Source organism: Semicossyphus pulcher, unplaced genomic scaffold, assembly GCF_022749685.1.
Source record: "Semicossyphus pulcher isolate SPU_LCO1_2020_fin unplaced genomic scaffold, fSemPul1.0.p SCAF_21, whole genome shotgun sequence".
NCBI lineage: Eukaryota > Metazoa > Chordata > Actinopteri > Labriformes > Labridae > Semicossyphus > Semicossyphus pulcher.
This window is the reverse complement of record NW_027211695.1, coordinates 8729160-8755347: the sequence shown is the minus strand read 5'-3', so window position 1 is coordinate 8755347 and position 26188 is coordinate 8729160. Positions and strand designations below refer to the sequence as shown.

The 26188-nt window shown below is 43.9% G+C and overlaps 1 protein-coding gene across 8 annotated transcripts in view; it reads right to left on the bottom strand.

Moving 5' to 3' along the window:
* Nucleotides 1-26188, bottom strand: part of LOC138600384 (nuclear factor 1 B-type-like) — a 69150-nt gene that overhangs the window by 9103 nt on the left and 33859 nt on the right. For 2 of the 8 annotated variants that reach the window (XM_069671780.1, XM_069671778.1), the window contains exons 3-11: nt 22282-22338; nt 18922-18990; nt 14424-14544; nt 13397-13518; nt 9120-9254; nt 8794-8978; nt 6699-6837; nt 5576-5658; nt 1626-1714 (exon numbers count right to left, since the gene is read on the bottom strand). In XM_069671780.1, the coding sequence (XP_069527881.1) occupies nt 1626-1714; nt 5576-5658; nt 6699-6837; nt 8794-8978; nt 9120-9254; nt 13397-13518; nt 14424-14544; nt 18922-18990; nt 22282-22338 (1000 nt within the window). The remainder of the gene's footprint in view (nt 1-1625; nt 1715-5575; nt 5659-6698; nt 6838-8793; nt 8979-9119; nt 9255-13396; nt 13519-14423; nt 14545-18921; nt 18991-22281; nt 22339-26188) is intronic. The other 6 variants (XM_069671781.1, XM_069671779.1, XM_069671784.1 and 3 more) reach the window with 5 other exon arrangements.

Sequence of the window (26188 nt, the reverse complement as noted above, 5' to 3'; positions counted from 1 at the left end):
GAATTACTATGCAGGCTTTGTAATAAACGTAACTAAATTCAGTTGGGATCTATTTTATCTGAGCTCATTACTGTACGCTCACTCTTAGCTGGTGTGTGAGTAAAGAGACCTCGAGCTGCTGCAGGGGACATTTTTCTCTGCTACCTCCACTGGCCTATTAGGAGGCCTATTGAAGGGGGTTCTGCTGTGTGCATGTGTGTTTGTAAAAAAAACTTCACAAAATGAGCATTACACACACACTCTCTCGCTCACACACACACACAGATGCTCCACACTTCCAGGGAAAAGGGGAAAAGGGAGACGTAACAGGAAAAGGCTGAGCTCAGCTCGCTCGCTTGCTCTGCCATGGTGGAACGGTTCAGGTTTTCCCCCCCAGAGAGGGAGACGTTTACAGTATGGAGGCAGGGAGAGGTGAGGAAGAGGGTGAGGAGGGGTTATGTAGCTTTAAGTTAAAGATAGTCAGCATGACTTCAGCAGTAAGTCCGACAAAGCTAAGCCTGTTAAAACGTGGAAAGTTAAACATCCTCACGCGGCTGAAAAGCTGACCTGAAATGACTCGATGTGGTTTGACTGCATTTTTTTTTTTCTAATTACCTTCATCAAGGTTCCTGTTAGGAAATGAGGATGTTTTGTTTTTGTTGGGTGAGATTCCAAGAGGGAAGCTGTGTTTCAGAACCTCCATTGATGTGTAATATTTGTCATGTTTTAGTGAAAAATTACAGAGCAATGAAAGAAAACCTTGACGGATTAAATGAGCGACCAGTTGTAAATTATAACCGGGTCCCAATTCAGGGGCTGCATCCTTCGAAGGACGCGGTCTACGCAGGATTTCCTGTTTGTGTCACCAGCTGTTCCCGCCCTTACCCTTGCATCACCGCCGCCCCTGTTGCCTAGCAAGATGTAGCTAGAAGGCTAACTAGCTAGCATAACGTCACGTAACTTAACCTTTTATTTTAAAGATAATTTGTTTCAAGGGCCCTTTAATTTTCTATACAGTGCGAGTTGAAACCAAAAACGTTTACATTTAAAAGTGTATTCCTCGGCTGCGTAAGAGTCCGCCATCTCGTTTGAATTGGCGGGTAATGAATCTCAGGATATGTTGGGCCGCGAAGGATGCACCCGATGGATCCTTCGTGGCCCGGGAAAAGGAGGATGCATTTGTTGGCCGCATCTGAAGGAGCCTTCGCATTGGGACAGCCTTCGACGTGCTGCTGTGACGCAATCGGCCTTCAAATGCGGTCTTCAAAGGCTGCAGCCCCTGGATTGGGACACAGTTTATAGCTCAACCAGATCCGAAGCTTTTTAGGCTTAAAAACCAAAAATGAAATGAAAAATCTCACACAATAAAAACACTATCAATTACTGCAAAAGGAGGAAAATAATACAGGAGTGAAAAGGGGCAAAAAGAGGGGGAAAGACAGCACAAGAGAGAGTTCAGTGGTGTAGCATGAAACTTACAGACATATTCCGGATAAACTCGATTTATAAGTGAATTTATATGTAAATTTCTATGGAATAAGAAGGGAAAATGATTTAAGTGCTTTGATTAAAGTTTGTGTGTGTGTTGGTGTTGTGTGAGAGAGAGACAGAGAGAGAGAAACGGCATGAAAGAATGAAAAGGTTACCTTTGCCAAGTAATCCCCAAAGTGTCGTCAGTGGCACTGGGGCCATAATGCCTGCCGTTTTGAGTCACGCTCCAGTCACACTTCCTCAGCTGTCAATTGAAACCTAGCGGTCAGATCACTGGGCCAAGACAACTTCCACTTCAGATAACAACTACAACTCAACACTGTATACACAAATGCATGCAGAAGAGCCTAAAGTAGGAGCAGGAGATATAAAAAAAAAAAGACTCCTAAAAATGTATGTAGTCAATATACGTTGGGGAAAATAGCAGTAAAATCAAAGCTATGGATAAAACAGACACAAAGAAAAGGCATGCAATCACAGTTAGTGGTAACAGCTAACCTGGAAGTAAAAAAAAATGAGTTAGTTAGTTACAAATGTGAGTGGCATCATATTGGTACTTCATCTGTGCGTGGTTACTGCGGTTTAAGCTGGTTAGCCATTGAAGCCATGCAATCCACTGGATGCATGCACGCTGTCCGTAATCATTGCTTCACTGTAAGTGCACTTTAAGATTCAGGAAGGATTCAGGAAGGAGTGCATGCCCTCAAGCATGCAGACTTTTTTTTCATTAGCTAACTGTTTTTATTGATTAGGGGTCAAAATTACAATGAAGTTAAACAGCACACACACGCTTACACACACACATGCACGCACACGCTCCCCCCCCCCCGCCCTCTTTAAGACATGCCAACCTTACATACAGATTACAAATTACCGCAACAAAAAAGCCACATACAAACTGTGTCTCCTTTGCATGCATTATGCGAGAGCACGTGTCGGCAATCCAGCTGAGAGCTATCTCTGCCAATACCAACCTAACCTTGCCCTGTGGTCAACACATTCATTTAGTAATGCATCGGGCTAAAACTGCAGCGTTAGCACTCTGTGTGCAGTGGCAGACGTTCTGCAGAGGCTCTTAAGAGGGTTTTAATCAGATATATACGCATACGCTGAATATTCAAAGCCATTTGCGGCCGTCGAGAAATGTGCTCTTTCTCCTCCGAGCACCTGGGCGAACACATCAGGAGACGATGATGGCTCCCTACTTAAGCCACACTTAAAAACAAGGATGTTTTATGTTATGCTCCTTGTTTTTTTCAAGAAGGATTGTAAATCTCAAGACTTCAAATGATACGTGAAACTGAATAAAACCGAATAGAAAACAATGCGTCTTGTTCCATCCAGTTTGCGTCCCCGTGTTTATTATTAAAGGTTGGGAGACTAAGCCCCCGCGTCGCTCCCGCGCTCTCCAGCCTGACAAAAGCTTGGAGAGAATGTGCGGGTTGGGCCAGACGCTCGGTGCCACCGCTCCTCGAGGGGCTTGCCATCTGTCCGCTGGCACCGGCACATCAGAGTGGCACAGGCAGCGGGGGGAGGAAAAAAAAAAAGGGGACGGAGCCGGGGAACGTTAGCAAACAGATGCGGGCAGATTGTGGATTAGGATCCTTCCTTAGATAATACCAAATGACATCTGATCACGGATCTTTCCCTGCGGAATGCTAGATGGTGGCATTCCCTCGAGGGGTTAACCAAGGCGAGAGATGAATGGAGGGTTTTCACACATTCGCTGCCTGGGAATCGTAGAGCAGGTGTGGGAGCGTGTGGTGGTGTTGTTTTGTTTTGTTGCTTTCATTTTGGAAGCCTACTGTGTGTGTGTGTGTGTGTGTGTGTGTGTACCCAGGCCTCTATTTTGCGGTGCCACATATTAACATAGGCCTTGCTCTTAAAAGTAGGTTGTTTCTAGTAATTATACTCGTATAATTGGAAATAATTAGCAGTTTAAAGAAGAACAAAGACATATATGTTTATGCTATATTATTAAAATAATGATTCCAGTGTGACGCTTCTGTTTTTCCTCTGTTTAAACTACAAAATCAAAGGTAGCTTTGAAAGCAGCCGTGCAGGTTATGACCTCTATCCATCACACAGACAGTCAGACAAAGAACAGCGCACCTCTTACGGCCCAGCTGACCGCATTTAAAAAACTCTCGAGACAAATGTGTGCGCGTGTGACGTGTTTCCCTTTCCTACCAAGCCCCAGCGACAAACGGCTGCGACCAAACAACTTAAAGTGTCAGTAAGCTTCACGGATTCCGCACAATAAACAACGCCAGATGAGGACAATGACAGAGCGCTGGGTGAAAATGTTTAGTCCTGAGGGACTTGGCGCGATGTCGGGCCCGCTCCGCGAAGGCCAGATCCCAGGCTGTTAAATCATACCACAGAAAGCAAAAACAACTGTGACAAGCAGAAGCATGATGAATCAATACGAAGGCTGTTTAGAGTTCCCTAAGTCGACATGAACACTTATTTATCTGGTTATAAAATATTCTACGAGAAGATGTTACTGTTGTGCTAACAAATCTTTCACATTTTAAGCCTCTGTCTTTTTGGTATTACCCGAGTAAGTCCGTGCAACAGGATCAAGAAGATTGAATTGAACAATTTATAGGAAACAAGCTACAGCATCTCCTGTATTGTATTTTTTAGGAGGATATTTATACGTATGGCTGATTTACGCTTAAAAATAAAGAAAAGCCTCTGGGGGCAAAGCTTTGGACTGAATTCAGCAGCTCGTGCAGCTCCGTTCAGACTGCTGCCACTCTGTGCTCCTGTGAAAGAAGTAGCACGGCTACAAGAGAATGTGTAGGACAAACTGTGCGACACCAGCCAAGTGAATCCTCCCTCTCCTCCCCCTCCTCCTCCCGAGTGGAATAAAAGCATCCCCTGACTGCTGACGAACATCTACCGCAATTTTTCTTTTGCCTGCTCTGATTTTAGGATAAAATGTGGAACGAGAAAAGGCAGGGAGGGAAAAGAAAGACTGAAAGAGGAGTGAGGAAACAGAGGCCAGCTTTGTCATTTTTACTAAACATAAAAAAAAAGGGAAAAAAATGGAGCCGAGGAGAAACCCAGCGATCATTATGTAGCCGCGTGCAGATGCATTCAATTAGTTGTGGTTGGAAAAGCCTTGGCCTGAGACCAGCGCTTTCAATAAGACGGGGTGGGGGGAGAGCACTCTCTCCCGTCCGACAACACCGCAACACTCCTAACCTCACAGACGCACACAAACACACCCACACACAGACATACACGGGGTCACCACATCTGTCCTAGGAGCGCTGCTAGGGCAACCGCCTGACGCCAATGCAAAATATTCAGCCTGTGTACTGTAAATGAGGGAGTGTGCTGATTACATGTGGTATGTGTGTGTGTTTAAAGTTGTGTGTGAAGGAAATAGAGTTGATCACATTAGACTCTCAAAGACACCCACATGTCTCATCCATCTTCTGAGTAGTGGCCGCACAATGACAGTGCATTTCCTGACACTCATTTTTTTCTCTTACATTGACCTTAAGAAATAGACGCCTTTTCTATCATAGACTGCAGTATTTTAACTCAAACACACACTCACACACGCACTCAAAATTATGTTTTGTTTATTTGTCAATACTAAAAATTCAAGAGAAAATGTAAGAGTGGAGAATGTTGTTTTGACGTTGTTTTTATCAGCATGGATTTCTGAAATATGGTTAATTCTAAGCTCAAAAAATGGGTATAATTTACTTTAACTGAGGACATAAACTGTGGGTCATTTAAGGCTTTTTCAAAGGTCTTAATGATTTTATTAGACTAAAACGTCTGCAAAACTCACACTAAAAAGAGCATTAAGCTCTAGCAATGATATACTTTATTTATAATATCATGCCATACATGAATGCTATTCCTGACCCTGGCCTGTAAGTGCTCTGATCTGATCAAGAAGTGCTCTCATCTAACAAGACACTTTTATGTGTCCTGAAAATCAAATTCCTACTGCGACAGGCTTTTGCAGAGGGCAGGGAATTCTCATCTGATATGCAGGGAGAGATTGGGGGGGGGGACGGATAATGAAAGGATAAGAGGAGCAGGTGAGGTGAGTGCTGCAGGGGGTAAAAAATCTCACCTGTTGCTGGTGGAGGAAGGCGGGATCTCTCGTGCTCAGGCCGACGAAGCGATTAGCCGTCGGGGTGCCAGGGGCTGAGTAGCCTGGGTAACATGCCATTGCAAAAACACAAATACATGCTTGCATTACAATTAGCATTTCAGGAATTTGACATGTAGCTGTTGCTCTTGTATAGAGGAACAAACAGTTATTCATTTGTCAACACAAAAAAAACAACAACAGCAAAAGTTGCATGTGGCATCCCACAAGAATCAAGTTTGGGCCTGTTCCCATTCTAAGGCATTTGTAAAATTTGTCAAGAAGCAGGGGATCAATTTATAAAAAATATACTTTGCTTATGTTGTTAACTTATTGAAAATTTCAAAATCTTTTACAGATGTGTTTAATCTGTAAATGTTTTAGTTTTTGACTCATATGATTGAAGAGCAACTTTAGACCAGCTTCAAATCTTGATTTCCAGTCAACTTGCTGCAGTAAAGTTCAAGGGTGTGTCAGCACACAGTGACATCACTGATGAGAAACACAAATACATGCTTGCATTACAATTAGCACTTCAGCAATTTAACATTTAGCTGTTGCTCTTGTACACAGTACAACACATTTGTCAACACAAAAAAAACAAAAATGCATGTGGCATCCCACAAGGTTCAAATTTTGGCCCGTTCCCATTCTTAGACAATCGTAAATTTTGTCAACAAGTGGGGCATAATTTTACAAAAAATATATTTTGCTTAGGTTGTACAGTTATTTTGTGTTTTATCTGTAGATCTTTTTGACTCAGATGATTAAGGAGCAACTTTAAACCTTCAAATCTTGATTGTAGTGAAGTTCAAGGGTGTGTCAGTACACGGTGACATCACTGATAAGTGCCATTGCAAGAATACTACCACACACAACACCACCAATCAGTGATGTAAAAAGAAGTGCAAAAGATTTTAAGCTTTTAACAAGGCGGCACTAAAAAGCTAAAATGCTGCTTTTAAGCCAAGTATTAAGGTACTCTTTAAACATTGTTTTTCCTTAAGTTAAGAACACTGGTGCTCTTACAAAATTCCTGCAACACTGTCATGTAATTATTATGAGAAGTCAGACACACGCATGGATGTAGTTTGGATGGACTCACCTTCTGTTGATGTGGTGATAGGCTTGGTGTCGGGCATGGAGAGCGTGACTGGTCGCACAGTGCCGTGGTGTGGGGAAGGTGCCAGAACTGGGGTGAAGTGGCCTGGGACCTTTCCTACCACCTGACCACTGCTGTTAGGCTGCAGGTTGGGTACAGAGAACAAAAACACAATTTAGTACAAGTATTTCATTATAAGAACGCTTTAGTTTTTGTCAATATTAAATGGATTTTCATGCCAAACTGATAATGTTTGGTGAAATGAAAACGATGCAACAAACTGCACATTTTCCAAAATTATTAGCACTAAAGCTGAATGTCCTATCCTTTGTTTTAGGGGGGAGTTAACTCATCGTAACTGCTCTGTTTGCCCTCACAGACCAATAAAACAACAAAAGGTGAGTGGACTGCTCAGTCTAAGACTTAATGCCCTGCGTGAAGAAAAGATTTGGGTACTTTAAGTCGCTGTGTTGTCACAGTTATTACTAAAAGCTCTAGGGGGGCAGGAGCAACAATAGATCCTCAGTCACTGACGATGGATTTCCTACATGATTTTACACAATGATTTTAATGGCGGCCATAAATGGAATTTAGGAGGACTCGGGCGTGAAAAGACAGAGGGAGCTGCGGAGTGACCTGTTACAATGGTGTGAATGTGCAACTATAGAGAGCAAGCAGAGGGACTATATATATAGAGAGAGAAATAAAGGAAGCTAGTGGGAGCTACTCTTTCAGACGGCTGGAGACTGTCTGGGGCGTTCATTTCAGGGCCGCCCCGGGTTCAAAACTCAAACAGGCCTTTTTGGAAAAGAATTGTGTCCACAGGGTTCCCTCCCATGTGAATAGAATGTTTAATTAGAGTGTAATATAATCTGCGTTAAAGCAAGCATAAAAACATTCTGGCACTCGTCCATGGGATTATAAGCACTGTGTTATTTGCCGACTCTCCCCCTTCCTCCCCCAGTTGGTTTCTCGCTTCCCTACCGGACCCCACCTCACCACCCCCCTCCTCTCTTCTTTCTCCAGCACCCCAGCAGAGGGCCAGTTAATTCTGCACAAGAGCCGGGCCCAGGCAACGGCAAATATTTACAACCTTTATCATTCCCCGTGGTTTTTCTCTAGAGTAACAGCCACCCCCCCTCCACAATCCACCCTCCAACACCCCCAACCCGCTCCCTGCTCTGGAGATGGAGCCGTCTACGAGGCCTTTGTTTACAGTGAGAACAGCGGGGATATAAAACTCACATAAATATCACACTGCTCTCTCATCTATAGAGACCCTGCTCTCGCTCTCCTCCGACACACTGGCCGCAGTGTGTAACCAGAAAGTATAAGAGCCCTCAGCTATTTGATTTACTACAGCGTCTCGATACAGTTTTGTAAGTCACGTGTGACTGCAATCGCAATAGTTTGGTCGACTTTTTTATGGAGGCTTTGGGTTGTTTTCTTTAAGCACAAGTATACTACGAGTATACGGCTGGGAATGTACTGTAACCTTTACCATGAGTGTTATACGCGTCTTTCTGTCACATGAAGCGGCCTGAAAAGTTCAGTCTGGGGCTGCATGCAAATTAAGAAGTGGTTTAATTTTACAATGATTTAATTTGCTGTAAATTATTCTCATTAATTAACTCTTTACGATGGCTACTTTAATTACAGACCAATATCACGTCCCCACTTACAGCAAATGCAGCCCAGTGCTCATTTAAGAGACATGTGTCCGTTTTAGGGATCCCAGGACAGATTTAATCAAATTGTGGTCAGTTTAAGAGCTTCAAATGTCTAATTTGGGGTTTGTAAAATGATTCCTTTTTTCTGGACTTAATAAAAGCCCTGAAAAGAAGCAGTAGATAATAAAAAAAACATATTGCCTTACTTGCAAATGCACCCACGAGGCAGTAATGAAATAATAACAAATGCATGCTATTTATCTTATCTTTAATCTCTAGGTCAGATGGGATAACATCAGATGAGAAGATAAACAAAGAACGACTCCAGGCCATGAAAGTCTTGCCAAACCAGCCTCTGACTCTTGGCCGACAAACCGGCTCATTCAAAGCAAAAGAGAGAGAGAGAGAGAAAAAAGAAAAAGACTGACCTGGCTGCTCTGCGGGCTGGACGGGTCGTATGACGGCACGTAGCTCTTGAGGGGATCAGCGGGGTTGAGGTGGGGCGGGTAGCGGATGGTGGTGTGCGAGAAGTAAGGTGACGGCGCCGGGGGCAAGATGGCCGAGGCGGAGAACTGCAGGGGCGAGTGCGGAGGGGGGCTCCTCGTCGATATAACTGCAAGAGAGACGGAAGATAGAAAGTGAGTTCTGATAAAGCGAACATGATTGATCTGAGAGGGGGAATTAAGTATCAGCATAGATTTTTAGACTGAGAGGGGAAAGTCGATTAGAGCTTATTAGGTCGCCAGTCGCTCACCACTGTGTCCTACACCTGTTAGGCCGGGGTGATGAGTCTGAGGGAAAGTGCTGAGTCGTGGTGAGGAGTCCTGCGGGGATGTGGGGCTGAACAGCGGCTTCTCTGGCTTCTTCATGGTGGGAGAGGACATGTCTGCTAGTGGGAGGAAACAAACATCAGCACATAGAGAGGCATAAATGTGTGCTCAAGGTCAAAAACGTCATAAGATATTGTAAGTTTTACACCTTATTTCTCCTCGTTTTTTTTTTTTTTTTCCAAGATAATTTTTTTGACCTTTTGCCTTTATTTATAGGACAGCATAGGAGAGACAGGAAATGTGGGGAGTGGAGCGTGGGGGATGACACGCACCAAATGATTGGCAAACCAGGAGTCGAACCTGCGATCAGTGCGTCGAGGACTGTACGCTATAAAAAGCAACCTAAAAACAATTTGCACTTCAGTTGATGTCATGTTGAGGCTAAATTTTACCCTGTGTTTTGAGTGAAGAGTACCTCATTTTTACAGCTATGATACACTAAAATAAATTAGGTAAATTCTACTTTACATTTCTCATTAGATTGTACAACTAATTATTCAATAAAAATGAGTAATAATAACTCTTTTTTTTTTTTTTTTGAGATTATTTTTTGGCTTTTTATTAGGTTATTAGAGAGAGAGGACAGTGGATAGTGCCGGAAACGGGGTAATAAAGAGTGGGGATGACACGCAGCAAAAGGCCGAGGGCGGTAGTTGAACCCCGAGCCGCTGCATCGATTCGCCGATTTAACCCCTGAGCCAAATCGGCACCTAGTTATAATACCTCTTGACACGACGAGACAGACAACTTTTCACGCTCACACTCAAGGGCATTTTAGAGTCACCAATGAACGTAACAAGCATGTCTTTGGACTGTGGGACGCAACTCACGCATGCACATGGAAGCTCCACACAGAAAGGTGACTATGTCTGAAACGGGGTTCGAACTAGGCGCCTTCTAGCTCGAACAACATTAGCCTGCTCGTGTTAATTTAATTACTAATATTCAGGAAAGTCAGCCAGTGTAACCGCCAAGAGAGGGCTACAAATGTACGTTTCTTGTTATGTAGCCTAAAGACACACCAACGACAAATCGTCTGGTATATCTAACTTATACACTTTCATTCATTCTATAATACACAGCAAAATGTTAAACAGGAATCCTAACTTCAACCCGATGGCACACCGACACTGGCGATACTAGCACCAATTAATCCAACCCTGGCCTTCAGCTGAAAACATTCGATTAATTCACCTGCTGACTTATATACTTTAATTTACACAATTTGCATGGATTTTATTTACTACCCTCAAAAATCCTTTTTTACAGTGTAGCCTCTGTATATGGGGCGCCTGCTCCTGAGCTAAACCAGCACCCCTGGTTTAACAAGTTGCAGAAAAATAAACATTTCTTTTAGGCTAAAACTTTAGTCATGTTGCTGAAAATGACTCAAATCACTTCCCTACTTCTTCCACAAATCCTTCCAATCAAGTGCCAAAAATGAAATATGTTTGAAATTAAGCAGAATTTGATCTTTGGGATTAGCATTACCAAGGGCCTTGTGTCTTTGGCAACAGAAAGAGTCAAGGGGAAATGTTCTATGTCAATAACAGACATCGCAAAGGGTCAAAATCACTTGTAATCTCTGGAATCATTACAAATCACCGGACGTCCCCAAGAAACATGAGTCCTGTGAAAAATGTGCCTTTTGTCATGTCTGAGAGAGACGATTAAATCCAGCGAACCGACGCTCGGTTGTAAAGCAGCCGGTCGCTCAAATAGGATTTAAGAATTTCAAAACCCTCACGCAATCTTAAATAGAACATTACACTGTAACATCTGCTCGCCTGGGCCTTACACGGTGTCTGACAAGCTCCTGTAATTCCCCATGAATAATCCAAAAGGCTCAGCAGAAGAGTTTGTTTTGTTGAGAAATTTGTGCAGTTCCATAAAACTGGAGGAAGTATGTGCGCAAACTCTACAAGTCGCTCATTATTGCTGCTCTACACTTTCATGAGCAATGTTCTGCTGTCACGGACGTGCGGTTTTCAATTTTCCATGGTGAGACGCGGCGTCTGAAGGGAACGTGATAACAACTAGATGCGACGGGCAATGGCCTATGTCTGCTCGTGCTTCTTCTATGAACATCCATCAAGTGCTTTTCTGGTCTGCCACAGATTTGTGGGGCTCAAATCGTCCGTCTCTTTCCCCCCCAAAATATGTTATATAAACCCCCAGTTTTTGATGCATTTCCATAGTATTAACCGTACTTCCCTTCCTGAGAGGGATGCACCCGAGTCAGAGGAAGAATCACTCAGCTCCGGAGCAAGAGAGCGACAAAGGTGGCTGGGATTCATGGGGATTTCCCACTCTGAGGTTGCAAGAGGATACAGGCTTAAGTGCTTTCATTTTTGTGTCAGAGGGAGAAATACCTTTGAGAAGATTGATATCACTGCTTAATGTTTCCATGTAGAAAATATGAGATTTCAGCGGCTGATGTGCCTCTTTTCTGCTAATTAAATCCATCGGAGAATCCACTGAACAGCCTCAGGAAACTGGACGATTAATTAACAGAAATGTAACACTTTAAATAGTGTATAATCTAATATATGCACCCACAAAAAATCAATGGAGGAACAATTTCCCTTCCTCTACCGGGTGAGGCTTTCGTCGAATGACAACCATGTGCGAGAAATGACCACTTGGCACTCGAAAAGGCCTCATATGGGTTTAATATCGCCCCACTTCTCATTTATTCTCTCCTGACACAATAATGGCTGTTTTTGGAGACTTTCCTACCCGCTGCTTTCCCTTTCTCCTCGCCCCAAAGTGTCTAAGTTTACGCAGAGCAATGCTCCAAAGCCTCGTGCAAAGGGACAGGCTGAAATTTCATGCGCCCACATTGGGCTGTGGTTGAATCCCACCGTTGCTGTGTCTCTCTTGTGTATGATCTGGTGTTTTCCTCTCTCTTATTATTATATTAAAATACAAAATAAGGAGTGGATTGAATTGAAAAAAGTTTAAAGTGATAAAAAAAATGTATAACCGCGCTTTTCCTTGCTTATTTCTAATCATACTGTCTGCCACAGTCTAACAAAATGTTTCCCACCGCCTCTGTTGGTGGAGTGCGGGCAGCAGAGTGTGGAAAGAAGTCAGCAGAGAGCGAGAACGATCCGGAAACACGGGACAGTGAGGCCTTAATTAAAAGGTTGACGGGCTCTGCTCTGCACCAGGAGACAACGTAATGAGACATGCAAGTTGTCCCGTGAGGATCTCACTTCCTCTCGCGCAGAAGCATGCAAGACAGACCTCTTCTTTTCCTTTTTTTTCTCCCCGGCTCCAATAAGCCCTACGTGTGAGCTCATTAGGTGAGCTTTACTTCTTAATTCCCTTCTTAAGTAGGCGTGCACCTTAAAGTTGGCACATGATCACGAAAAACTCAATGGATGGGGCATTTCTCTCAAGTTCAGCCAAGATGTATAGGCTTGTTTCCTGATGAGGGATCATATGACATGTTTGCACTGCGGATCTAATAGCGCTACGTTAGGGTTTATAAACAGGACTTTCTCCATAAAAGCCACTGACAAGGAGTTTCAGGTATCTTTATATAAAGAAAATGACACACCCTTGCACAACTTGCACTTGAATGAAAGAAAGAGACATAATATAAAGTTTATCTGTTCTGAAAATAAGCAAATTGTGGTTATTTTTTAGACACCAGGCTGTGAATGTCGGCTGGAACAGTTTGTTCTCGTAACGGATGCATTCTGGAATCCAATGTTTCCTTTGTGTAAGCGACAGGTGCGGGACAATCTACATTCAGACAGCAGTCCACGGCTTTAAACATTTATATGAGTAGCGATGCCTGAGGCTATCTCTGTCATGGTATGTTTTTTAAGAGGGTTGAACAGGTTCACGCGCAGAGAAACCAGATGCAGTTCATCCGCAACGAAATGGGTGGCGGCATTGATGTACAGTAGCTAATGACAAGGCTGAGAGTTAGATCGAGTTCAGCTGCTGTTTGAAAACAATGTGAGGGGTTCACTTTGATCGAATCCACGTGCATCAGGATGAATCCCCGTTTCTTTCATTAAAGTCTGTCAACGCGCTGTCGTGCAGCATCGAGCTGTGTGACGCTGAGGCGCTGAATGTTTGTGTGACTGTATGAATGTGAGGGAGGGTGTTACTGACAAAGCGCACCCATGCCTGACGTACCTCCAGTGGGTAAATAAACGTGGTAAAATAAGAACAGGAAAATCACCTCCGTCTCTGTCGTGCCAGTTTGCCCGAGTGCTGGCTGGTGAGCTGGGTGACGAGTAGAAGTCGGGTCCTGTCGGGCTGGTGTCCATGTTCTCCTCCATGTTGACGGTTTTGGGCCTTTTGCTGTCGGACATGAAGAAGTTCATAATTAACTTAGCTGTCTTTTTTGGTATCAAATATTAAGATTGCAATATGGCTTTAAACTGATGTTGGACAGTTTGAATGAATGAATTAGTTTTAATTAATAAGGTTTTTGCTCAGATATATTTAGGTATATGAAAGAACTAGTTCGACATTTTGGGAAATACGTTTATTTGCTTTGTTGCCAAGAGTAGGGAGACGAGGAGATTGATACCGAAGTCATGTGTAGACACTAAAAAAATTAAGCCAGTGCCAGGTAATAGTTAGCTTAGCTTAGCATTAAGATTGGAAATGGTGTAACAGCTAGCCTGGTTCTGTCATACATAAAAATCTTTATTTTTTCCATGTTTTTTTGTACTGACTAGGATAATAACAAGGCTAAGTTTTGATTAATGGATTTTAGCTAGCACAGACACTTAATGTCCAATTTTCCAATAACATTTCCATGTAAATATAAGCTGACTAGTTCGACTTTTTGGGAAATATGTTTATTTGCTTTGTTGCCCAGAGTAAGGCGAGAAGATTGATACCAAAGTCATGTGTATATGCTAAAAAAATGAAGCTAGTGCCAGGTAATAGTTAGCTTAGCTTAGCATTAAGATTGGAAATGGGGTAACAGCTAGCCTGGTTCTGTCATAGATAAAAATCTTGCTTATTTCCATGTTGTTTTTTTGTAATGACTAGGATAATAACAAGGCTAAGTTTTGATTAATGGACTTTAGCTAGCACAGACACTGTCCAAGTTTCCAATAGTATTTCCATGTAAATATAACATTATCTTTAACATCGGTCATGCACTACCCTTAACTGAACCACATTGTTTCAATAATAGTATGATAAAACAATTCATCCAAAAAGTCTGTCTTGTTGCTGAAACATCCACTGACCTGCCAGGAGGGGAGGACAGGGAGCGATGCAGCCCAACGCTGGAGTTCAGGTCGTGATAGTAGGGTTGGCTGGGCATGTCGGCCATGGAGAAGTTTACCGCCGCACCGTGGGTGATGGGCACTGCAGAGGACACAGAAAACAAAGAGAGACATTTATACAGTAATCACTGCAAAGGAGGAGTTCAATGTCAGCAGTGTTGTCAGAGCGAGCACCGAGTGTTTCCCTCAGCCTTGCATCTAGAGACGCACAATTAATTGCACGATAGCTTGACTGACTGTTATTGACGCTTTGTGTTTGGAGGCGCTCTGTATCAAATTAAGCGCTCCCTTTTCACAGGTTAACTGTCTGACCATTGCAGGCATTTCTGCTGAGCACTCTGATTAACAAGTTAGGGCTTCCCAAAGTGGCTGTGGCTGCAGGTAAGCACATTTTCACAGGCAACTTTACTGTGGCTGCAATTTCTATAGATGGATGAAACTCTACTTTATTATTATCATCATTATTACATGTAAATTCTGGTTGAATCTGTGTTGGCAATAAGTAGAAACACTTGCCAAAAAGGCCATTAGTTGCAGATTTGGTTGGATGAGTTTGCCTGTGAATTCAATATCAATAAAGTTGCAATTTAATTCAATATTTTCTTCACCTTTCTGCCACCCAGAATAAAACCCAGCCTCTCCCCTCATAATGATTTACAGTGGAAAAGGTGTTGTTTTCCCCATTGCGGTCAAGGTGAGGGATATTGTTTCAAGGGGAGGCCGATTCAGTGTTTACAGAACAAAAGGAGCTCGCCACCCATCCTCATTCTCTCCCCCCGTCTCTCTATGTCTCTCTCCCTTCAGTGTGTGGCCCGCGAGGCAGCCTGCAGCTCGAGCGGTCGCTTGGTTTGGAGTCGATGAGAGGATGGAGTGTGTGGCGCCGTCTGTTGTGGTCTGAGGTTCACCACTGGCACGATCCCTCCGCCAGCCTCCGCCCTGGCAGCTCGCTGTGGCCCTGGCAGCGGCCCCTACCCGCTGCTACCCACACCGAGCTGTCTGTGGAGGAATGCATCCGGCCCGAGGACGCTGAATACAAGACCATTGTTTTGGGTTTTTTTTCATTCATGGCTGAGGATACCCCCGACCATGTCTCTCTGTGCTGGATTCTCTCTTTCTCTTCTTGGCTCGGCACGATATTTGTGATGCCGCTTGGCTGCCCTGCCAGTCATCTAATTTAATAATCTGGGCTTTGACTTTTAAGCTGAAAAAGCAGCCAATGAGACAATGATGCTGCAAACATTTGCCACACAGTGCGCCTTCCAGCAGATTAACCCCTCTTACTGTATAAAGGGGGAACAGAAAGTGCACTGTTAGAGCAGCTTTTGCCCGTGCATGCCCACATTCACTGTTGACAAAATATTTTGCACACTTGCAGCCGAGGCTCCTGTTGCATTAATGAGTGTCCTCGTCGAAATGCTGGATTGCAAGTCAGCCTTGAACTCCGCAGCTCCCTTTGATGGACTTCAAAGAATGTCTCGACAGCCTGGAGAGTTGGGAGAGAAGCTCGATGACGGACGAGCGGCTGCTTAGATATCTTCCCGGGGAGTGACCGGCTGAGTGAGTGACAATTCCTGTGTGTCCGTCGACCTTTTTAAAATTCCAGCTCGACTTCAGTCGGCTTTAGTGAAACAGGGCTCCGTCACATGAGAGCAAACAAGCCAGCGTAGCGGCCATCTGGTCAGGGGGCAAATTAAACACTAAACAAAAACACAGGCGTTCAGGGGAGATTCAGTCTGTGAGCATCGGAGGAAGTGGCTTCTCCCTTTGGAAGCCAGACGAATGAGAGTGAGAACCATGTCCCTGCATCAGATATACTTTGAAGCAGCAGGTAAACAGAAACAAGGTCGGCTTTAAATACTCATTACAATGTGTATCAAAACAAGTTATGAAAGGAAAGGTTTTTTTGACAATTTTAAATGTGCGAATAAATCAGTTATTCTGACAATATCAGGTATATCAGCTTCCTTTGGTGCATTTACATCTCTTCGATGCTGATAAATGTACATTGTCTCCTTTCAAATAAAGAAATAAAACATCTGCCGGTTGTTTCTTTGACTCATCGTTTGGTATAAAGTGGGAGAAAAGAATCATAATTTCACAGAACCGCAGATGGCATGTTCAGATTAGTTGTACTCTCCGACCAACTGTCCAACACACAAAAATATTCAAGAAACAGTCCTCATGTTTGAGAAGCAAGAGCTGTCATTTTTGGGACTTACTCTACTACTGTCAAACGGTTGCCAGTTCTTTTTCTGTAACAATTGTGGAGCAGGACTGATATGTCATTCAGCCGATATGGGACTATCACAGATATATCCGTATTGGTGTGTGTTGTTTGATATGCACCAACATAATTTTTCAAATAACATTCAAAGCCTCTCATTCCAACGATTACAATATATTCAGTGATCTGCAGCAGCGTTTATGTCAGCTTTTCGCCGGTATCACGTGCAGTTGTTCGGCAGATAAAGATATCAACGGCCAAATTTTCCAGCGGGAAAATATGCCAAATAAATAAATATTTAATAAATTAATAATGACGTATTAAATAGGCAACAGTGGTACCGAAAATATGTGCTGCCAAGAGAATTTAAATATAAACGTATATTATACAACAGCCTGCTTTTTGCCTCCACTGTTAAAACATCGAGAGACGGACAGGTGGAGAGGGACAACGGCACAGTGCGACCCATCATTTGCATCTCCGTACTTTGCCAGATGCAGTGCAGAAACTGTTGTACGGGATTTCAGGGAAATCAACCCCGACGAGGCAAAGCTGGCAGCACAATTCCCGTGTCGAGCGTGCCCGCAGAGCGTGGATTCTCGCTCCAGAACCGGATAAAAACAACCCTGAGAAGCCGCCTCACTGAGGAAAAAGTGACAAGGTTGATGAGACTTGTCTCAATGGGTGGGATGGCTTTTGCCTTTATTTATAGGGCAACTAGAGAGAGAGGAAATGTGGGAAGGAGAGAGTGGGGGACGACATGCACCAAATGACCAGGAATCAAACCTGCTATCAGTGCTTCGAGGTTTGTAGCCTCTGTATATGAGGAGCCTGCTCTACCAACTGAGCTAAACCAGGGCACCAAAACCGTATGGGTTGGATGGCTTTACCTTTGCAAAAGCAGCAGAGCAGTTCTGTTCAATGAAGCCCCGCAATCTTTTTTAGACCTATATTGGCTTCTTCATGTAGCTTATTTTAAAATCATTTTATTTAAAGTGGTTATCTCAAAGATTTCTGTTTTATGCTCTTTGGCGGCAATAAACGGTAATCGCGGGAGCACGCTTCCCAGATATCCAGACAGTGTTGCATGTGTGAGTCCAGCATAAACTCTGGTTTGCATATATACTAGACAGTTGTCTACACTAGACTTGGTTAATGATGTATAAGAATGCAAAATAATTATTAATAAAATTATTTGTTTAAGAAAATAGGTGCAGAATCCACATAGGAAAAAAAAAAACGCAGCCATATTGGTCATTTCCTCCTCCCCCTTAAAATCGATGTTTGTATTAGGCTCAAATTCTCATATCGGTCGAGTCAAGTTTAATGTTTTTTTGAGTTGACTATTCTTCTCGTTCTTGCTTTAGCTTTAACTCTTCGACCTAGTTAAGATAAACGTTAACTTGTGCTATACTGCATTTTTTCTGACTGTAGCTCTGAACATAGATTACAAACCACACTGACTCTAACCATAGGGCAGCAGTCGACTGCTGCACACTACAACACACAGACAGCACAGAACGGCACAGCACAGGCATGTCTCTCTTAAACACAGGTTGTTGGGGGTGACTTGAGTCTTTGTGCACCGCAGGCACGTTCCAGAGTTACAGCTCAGAGGCAGTGCAGGTAATCGACGCCTCGGGGGTGCACAGCTAGGCTGGAAGAACAACCGTCAACGGCTTTGCGGAGGGCAGACATGTCTGTACAGATGCACACCCAGGCTCATGCAGACGTGTGCTCAGTCTAGTGTTCTCTTTCAGCAGAGACTGGACGAACTGGATTTACTACACTTCAATTGTACAGTGGATTTCAGTTAATTTACAGAGGCTGTGATTCTTAGAAAAGCTGTGAGTGTTCAAAGAATCAGTTGTTGTGTTTATATAAAAATACACGAGGACAGATTTAGAGTCGCTTCAGTTACCTGATTAGACTTCTCAGGCCTGTGTGGGCGTGTAAAGATTGTGATTGATCGACGGCTCCCTGACTCTCATATCAACTAGGTTGCACCTGTTAAGGCGGGGAAACTTACACCTTCAACATTCTTGTAAGTACAAGGACGTTGGTGTCCTCATGTGATTCCCGGCTTTGCTCCGCCCAGCTTTAACCTGAGCGGAGCTTAACTAGAGATTACCAATAAGTGAGAGAATAACTGAAAACTCCTGTGTGTGTGTGTGTGTGTGTGTGTGTGTGTGTGTGTGTGCAGGGTGAATACAGAAACAGAAAACATGCACTTACTTCTGGACACTCGCACCAGTTCTGTAACACTGAAGACTCCTGATTTGATGAAGCTGTCTTCCAAGTAGACTGTGAACACAGAGACATACAGAAAATGATCATTGTATTTTTAGCTGCGTGTAGAATACAGTCAATAAAGCATTATCTTAAGTAGCCACAAATGGAAACAGAGACGATATCCTCTTTCAGTCCGAGACGCACGAACAGAACCTTGTTTTTCAGGTGCTACATCAATTCTGTTTTCTATTATTTTATAACATTTTATATTAGAAAAAGATCATATGAAAAAATAGAACTAAGATGAGGTCATGAATTTGTAACAGACAAATATACAAGAACAGATATTTACACAGAGGCTTGATCACGCTGTAGTATGTTTAAAGACCGGCTCCAGTCATGTTTTAAGACAGCCGTTCCCAACCTTTTCCGACTCATGGCCCACTTGAAAATCTCAAAAATGTTCCGACCATAAACAATGAAGAGGCCAAATAATGAATCTTATAAAAGGAGCTGTCCATCATCACCACACAGAAATCACAGTCTAAAAGTGAGGGGCTGTGTGCGATAGGCTAATTAACGTATATGTGATTAAATAACGGTATCATCACTTGACGATTCATCATCTGTGTCTTTCCTTTAAACTCTTCCTGATGCTAACCAGCTATCCATTTTGATCCTTCAGTTTTAGCCATGGATCTTTTAGCAAGGAGTCAAATGAGCCAACAAGTATACAGGTGTATGAGGATTGTGGTCCAGCGGCAACATGGGTAAGATAGGTAAGTTCCTATCATTAAAAAAAAAATCATTTTTTAATGTTTAAAATTTTAAACATTTAAAATGTTTATAAAATAATTTTGTTTTAAAATAATACAATTTTTTTTTTTTTAAATAACTACATCTTTTGCAAATGATTTAGAGGCCCACTTGTAATACCCTCCAGCCATTCCCACAGGTTGGGAATGGCTGTTTAAAGACATAAAATGCTCTGCTTGAAAAAATAAAGCAAAATAAGTTTAATTACCTTGTAAAAATCCTCCCAAGCCATTTCCTCCTTCTCCCTCATTAAAAATCCCAAATCTGTATAGTCCCCCCCTGTCCGTCGCAAAAACAAAACACGTCTCTGCCATTGTTTAGTGGCAACTTGTTGAAACTTAGCCAGCTTGAAATGTAGTAATTCGTCAGTCAGTCAGTCAGTAGTGAGTTTGCAAAAATTACGATGGGGATTAGAGCTGGCTCGCGCATCGCCAAAGTGGTTGCCATAGGTTGCACATAATGATACGCATAGCGTCACCCCGTCCATTAACGGGATTGGCTCCTGAGGTTTGTGACATCTCAAACCTGCCAATCTGAAAACGTGTTGTTCAGCCTGTCCTTGGTACACTGCAGTAGAAAGCAGACAGGCCCAGCCATGGAGATGACTGCTGATGTTGTCCCTGATTTGTCTTGTAGCACATGAAAGACACAGCATGGAGATGTTTACAAGGTTTAAAAACTGGTGCCTGTTTCCTTTTTATCCATCATTTTCATGCTTGTCCTCCCATTTTTATTTCACCCTATTTCCACGAGACTTTAGCAAATAAATGTAGACTTGAAAATGTGTGTATTATGTGCGCAGTCAAAGTGTTTTAGCACCGAACTGTTCTGTGCAGTGTGGCAAAGAGTGACAGGACAGGTGTGAGGAGGAGGAGGGAGCGAAATTCGGACTCCTGCTGCTGCGAGTGTAAGCAGGGAGTCCGTGCTGAGCCTCGGGCGCATTAGATTAAACACACAAACCTTAATAACTGTCAATATTGACTCTGACAATATTACTAAGAAACAGTATAACAAAGGGACATATCCAGACTAAAGAGTCCTTTAGGGTAGCGTTTAGGATTATTTCAAAAATGTCAGATTGTTTTCGTCTCTCCAATGTAAACAAATCCGCTTTGGATTGTTTCAACACAGCCAGATTTTTTCTCCTGCTTTCCGAGAACTTTGTAAAGAGTTCTGAACAAAATCATACTTGTTGTGTATTTTTCTCTGTACGATCTGCATCTCAGCAACACTAATCAGAGGCTGTCAGTCAAGTAAGACAGCCAGACAAGTTATTGACACCCAAATGACTCCGGCTTGGCTTTGATGCGATGCCAACGGCACTCGGGGCCGTGCCAGACGGATACGCGGGCGGCTCGATTGGCACCTACAAAGCCCTAATGCCTCCAGTGAGCCAACGGCTTTCGCGGGGAACTGTGCCGCTGCCGAGGGCCTCCGAGGCCTGAGTCATTGGCTCGCTAGAATGTTTTCCTTGGCACCTGTATCGGCAGAACCTGCTCTTGAGGTAGAAAACTAATTATACTTCTCCAACTATTTTCATTCCAACAGTGTGACGACACAGCGCGGGTCAATTCAGGGGAACAACAGCGCTGTCAGGGAGTGCTCCCTCCTTGACACAGTCAGGTACCAGACGAAGGCGCAGATCTCTGCATTTATTTACTCTGTGTTTGTGTTGCCACTGGAATGATGATGATTAAAATTTAATGATGCAATTAAATTTGATTTCTCCTCTGAACAAAGTTAAAAATGTTGGCCACAGACAGTGGGCTTCACACAGACGTCAGAAAATGACTATTACTGCTATTTACAGCAGTTTTGCTCTGTTTTAACTAGTTTGGTTTCATTTTTTATAAAAACGTACAAAGTTTTTGTTGTTTAAAATAGTTGAAGTTGGCTCTCATGGCACAAAAGACATCCAAGTTACAAGGTATGCACATAAGGCTGCTGTAGTACATTTTCTTTAAAGCTCCTGTGAGGAACTTTCTGTTTGTGTTGATTTTGGCGCCCCCTGTGGACAAAGCTGTACCTCCTATCTCTTTGCTGATTTTGCCCTGTACATGCATAAGTGGTGGGGTTTTTTTCCTGCTTTCTTTTACAGTCATATGTATCGGTCACTTTAAATGTTTGCCCTGTAAAATATAAACAAAGGCAGCGTGCGGTTAATCGCTTCGTCTGACACCTACCACCCGGCAGCAGATTCAGGCATTAAAAACAACTATATAGAAATAATCAATCTCGTCGCTGATGGTCTGGTTTGCTTTTGTAGGTCATATTGAGTAATCAATATTAATTTCAGTCTGTTTCATAACTAAAAAACTCCTCACAGTAGCTTAGATCTCATGGGACAAAAGACATCCAAGCTAAATGGTATGCACCTAAGTACACTTTCATTGACAGTAAGAGCGTCTTAAAGTCACTGAGTCCACAGCAGATCAATACTACTCAAACTAGGTTAGTTATGGTGTACACAGGCCGTCGTGCAGAGGCCGAGCAGCGGAGGAACAATAGAGCGATGACAGGAGGGAGGATGACTGGTACTGTACATACCTGGAAGAGGGTTCTTGCCTGGCTCATTGTTACTGGGACTTCCTGACTGCTGTGAGTCTGCAAACACACAGAGAGATGGGAGGGGGGAGGGGGGTTACAACATGCCATCTTACTGAAACACGGTGTTCTTGTCAGCATTGATTAAATTCAGTAAAGATAACCAAGTTGCTGGGTCGAAAGGGTGCATCCTTTAAATTGTGGTACAAGTAAAGTTTGTCTAAGAACTTTGGGCTATCACAAACTGAGGTCACTGTTAAGTGTGAAGACAGTAAGAGTGCATTTCCTTATCTTCCAGTCAAGAAAAGTTTACCCACTGACATTAAACAAGACAGCTCTGTTTGAACAGCATTATCATTAATGGGAGGACAAATGGAAGTAAAAAAAAAGAGCTCAGGATAGTGTCAAAGTTTTCTACCGGCAGACGTGTGGGTAATTTTTCAAAGGGGCTGTAGGAGTGTTTAGGGGGGGATACAGAATGTGTTCGGTCCTGCTGTGCGAGGTACGAGCACTGAACAAAACGGCGAGGGAAGACAGGAGGGGCGGGGAAACACAAGGAAACATGTGTGGAATTCTTTCCACCGGCTACGGTGCGCAGGGGTTGGTGTGAGATGGCCCGCGCTGACGTCTTTTAGCTCGATGTTACGCTGGGAGGGGAACCAATCAGTCCTCAGGATTTCCTGATCTGACAGGCACAGGTGGCTTTTTCTTTTTACATCAAAAGTTGTGAAAAATAACTGTATGAATTATTGTCTGATTTACAATCCAGGTTGCATGTTAAGCAGGAAAGCAACTTAGCAAGGCCTTCAATCACACATGTAGCAGCAGTGCCATCATGCCAGCAGCGTCTGAGAGGACCCCCACATGCGAGAGACGCCCCAACGAGAACCCGCAGAGATTATTATCAACGCCTTTAACACGACAGAGCCGAGATAAGAAGCCAGAGACAGTGAACTCAGATACCCTCGCCTTGCAACAACACCCCTTTTCCTGCCGCAGCTCTCATGAGCTGTGTTACAGAGGCAGAAGGAAAGAGAGAGGGGGGGTGGGGGGTCGAGAAGGAAGAAAAAAAAGTTGAAAGATTTATCCCTTTCTTGTTCTCTCTCGGTGTCTCTCTCACTCTCTCTCTTGTTCCCCCTCTCCTAAATTTGACTATTAAACGGCACTGCAAAAACAGAATGTTCTTGGCCGAGGCTCAACAATGACAAAAGTAGGGAGGGAACGGGACCATACGTTAAGGAGGAAAAAATCCCCTCTTTGCAGTGTGATAGCCCCCGAAAAGTAACATACAAGTTGCTCTGCTTCCTGAGTCTTCCAAACGTTCTCTGGATGTAGTCTTACAGGTTTTAAGTGTTAAATCTCTCACATGAAGATGCGGAAGGAGTCACGACTGCACCTTATGATTTCATCCAACTCATTGTCTGACCTCAGCAAAATGCAAAGTTTCCTCCGCCATCATCCACAAAGCAGTGAGTCCCTCAAGTTGCCTCGTACACACAGTGTGTAAAGTGTGTAAGGCTTTGTGGGTGAGTGGTGGTTTGTGTAGCTTTGGCACAGCACATGTCCATAAAGTGATTGCAGGGAGCTCAGCGGCCTTGTCTCCCTGTCTCCTCCCGCCCCCCCCTCTAGTGCCACTTTCAGAGTCATCCATCAGTCTAGTTACGACTGCCAACTCCGCACTCGCGCCCTGAGAACTGCTGAGAGGGAGAGAAACGGGCCAGGGGAGAGAAAAGGGCGCCGGAGTGTAGAGAGGAGGAGGTGGTGGAGGAGGTGGAGGTGGGAGAGGTGCTACGGTTCGTTTGGATCAGATCAGAGTTTTGTGTTTGGGTTTTTTCCTTCAGTTCTTCGAGAGCTGAACAGGCAACCATGACAAAAAGAGCAGATGGTGGTGGCAATTAGAGATCCCAGGCAGCATCTTCCAGCATGAGGCCCCACTGTAGCACCAGGAGAGACCACCTGGATGACTCAAGGTGGGATGGAAGCATATGGCGCATCTGCCAGGCCTGCGCCGGAGCAGGAAACACCTCCCCCTGTTGCATTACATTTTACCTTTGACCCAAGAAGGGCAGCCTCGTGCTCCTTCGTCTTGCGGGGTGATTACGTTGTTTAGAGCTGCTTGCAAATGTGTTGACTGCACCTACTCAGCACTTATTATACATCTAATCGCCTTTGTCACTCAACAGGTATTTAAATAAAGACTCAATTTAAAATCTTAGAGAGGTTGGAAAAAGATATTTAAGGATTTAAATGTAGATAAAATGACTCTGATGTTTATAAAGGCAGCTGAGAAAGTGGCTAAAATCCAGTAAAGAAGTGGGGTATTAGCAGAGCTGAGGCCTGGTATCTGTATCTAAAAGGTGTCCTGTGCAGAAGCCCGGCCAATCCGATAGTCTTCAAATAAACAGTAGTGAAACCTGTAAATAAACAGTTGCGGTCGAGGAGGCTGGGCTTTGCCCTGGGAGCTTGGCAGGCCTCGATCACAGGGCCAGACACCACACACACGCCCTCTAACACACACACACACACACACACACATACACATAAACACTGCCGTACACACACGGCCCTTCTCCAAAAACAACATTTCTTGGCACCCTCCGTCCCGGCCACTTGTTTAAATAAACAAACCGGTTCATGAAGGAAGTGAAAAAACAGAAGCACGTATGATTCAGATTATCTGCTGTTACTCAGCAAAAAAAAAAAGCAAGGGGGAAAAAGTAGCAGAGGGGGCTTGTGGGTATTTTGGATGTGTCCACGAGTTCTTACACCTTCTTGTCCGGTGGGATACTTATCATACCACTGTAACGATTAGGGCAATTAGGGGTAATGGCAACAGAAATCTGGCTCGGCAAGAAAGTTTCTCAGCGCTTGTGAGGTTTCTCCACGCCCAAGTGTGTAACTCGCCTGGATTTTATAATCACTAAAACACTCACACACACAGACTCCTCCTAACCCACCCGCTCATTTTTTGGCATGGTACCCATTCTGTTCCCACTAAATCGAGGAGAACACATGCACATGCACATGCATACACTGTGTGGATTAAATTAGCCACATAGTTTGGGAAACTTTCTTTTTTTTTTTGACATCGGCGGTGCACGTTCCTCGCCCGCAAACACTTGCAGACACGTACAGATATCCTCCGCAAAAAAAGTGTGCGCACGCGCGACACGCACAAACCCTGCAGATGCATACCGCTGTCGACATTTCAGGAGGAGAAGCCTGTCTGGCAGCCATTTTATGCCGAGCGGGGTTCTGTGCACATGTATAGCACTCTGGCTGCCAGAGGCATGGGTCCCGAGCCAAGACGCATTTCAGCAGCCTGGGGAGGCGAGGGGAGGGGAGGGTGGAGGAGAGGTAGAGAGGGGTGGACTCCCGGAGAAGTAGGGAAACAGAGAGAGGGAGAGGGGCAGAAAATATCGACCTAATTACGGAGCAGCTTCGATGCGTAATGTTTCGACAATACAGCTGCTCCTGAGTAAATATTTGATGTGGCCGCGCAGACTTTCTGCTCAGTGTCCTCCTGCTTTTCCTTCCTGCTGCAGGAGGTTCCAGTTTGTCCTCTCCTTGGGAATGCACGTCCAAGTATATGTGTGTTTGTGTGTGTACCGCAGGGTCATGCGAGCCTTGACAGCATGCATAAATGACATGTGCATGTACATGTGCCGGTATGGAGTGTGTGTGTGTGTACTTTGTCCCGTGTCCTCCTCTGCTCCTGGTTTCTATCATTCACAGCTTCGTCGATGACCTCACACTACCCGGGCTGGCTTCCAACAGCCGGCAGAACCTGCTCTCCTCTCTTCTCCAAATCTCTTTCTTCCTTCTCTTCGCTATCTGTCTATCGCTGTCCCTGTGCCTGCAACTGTATCCGTCCTCTATTGTATCTTTTCATACCAGACTGTGTATATCT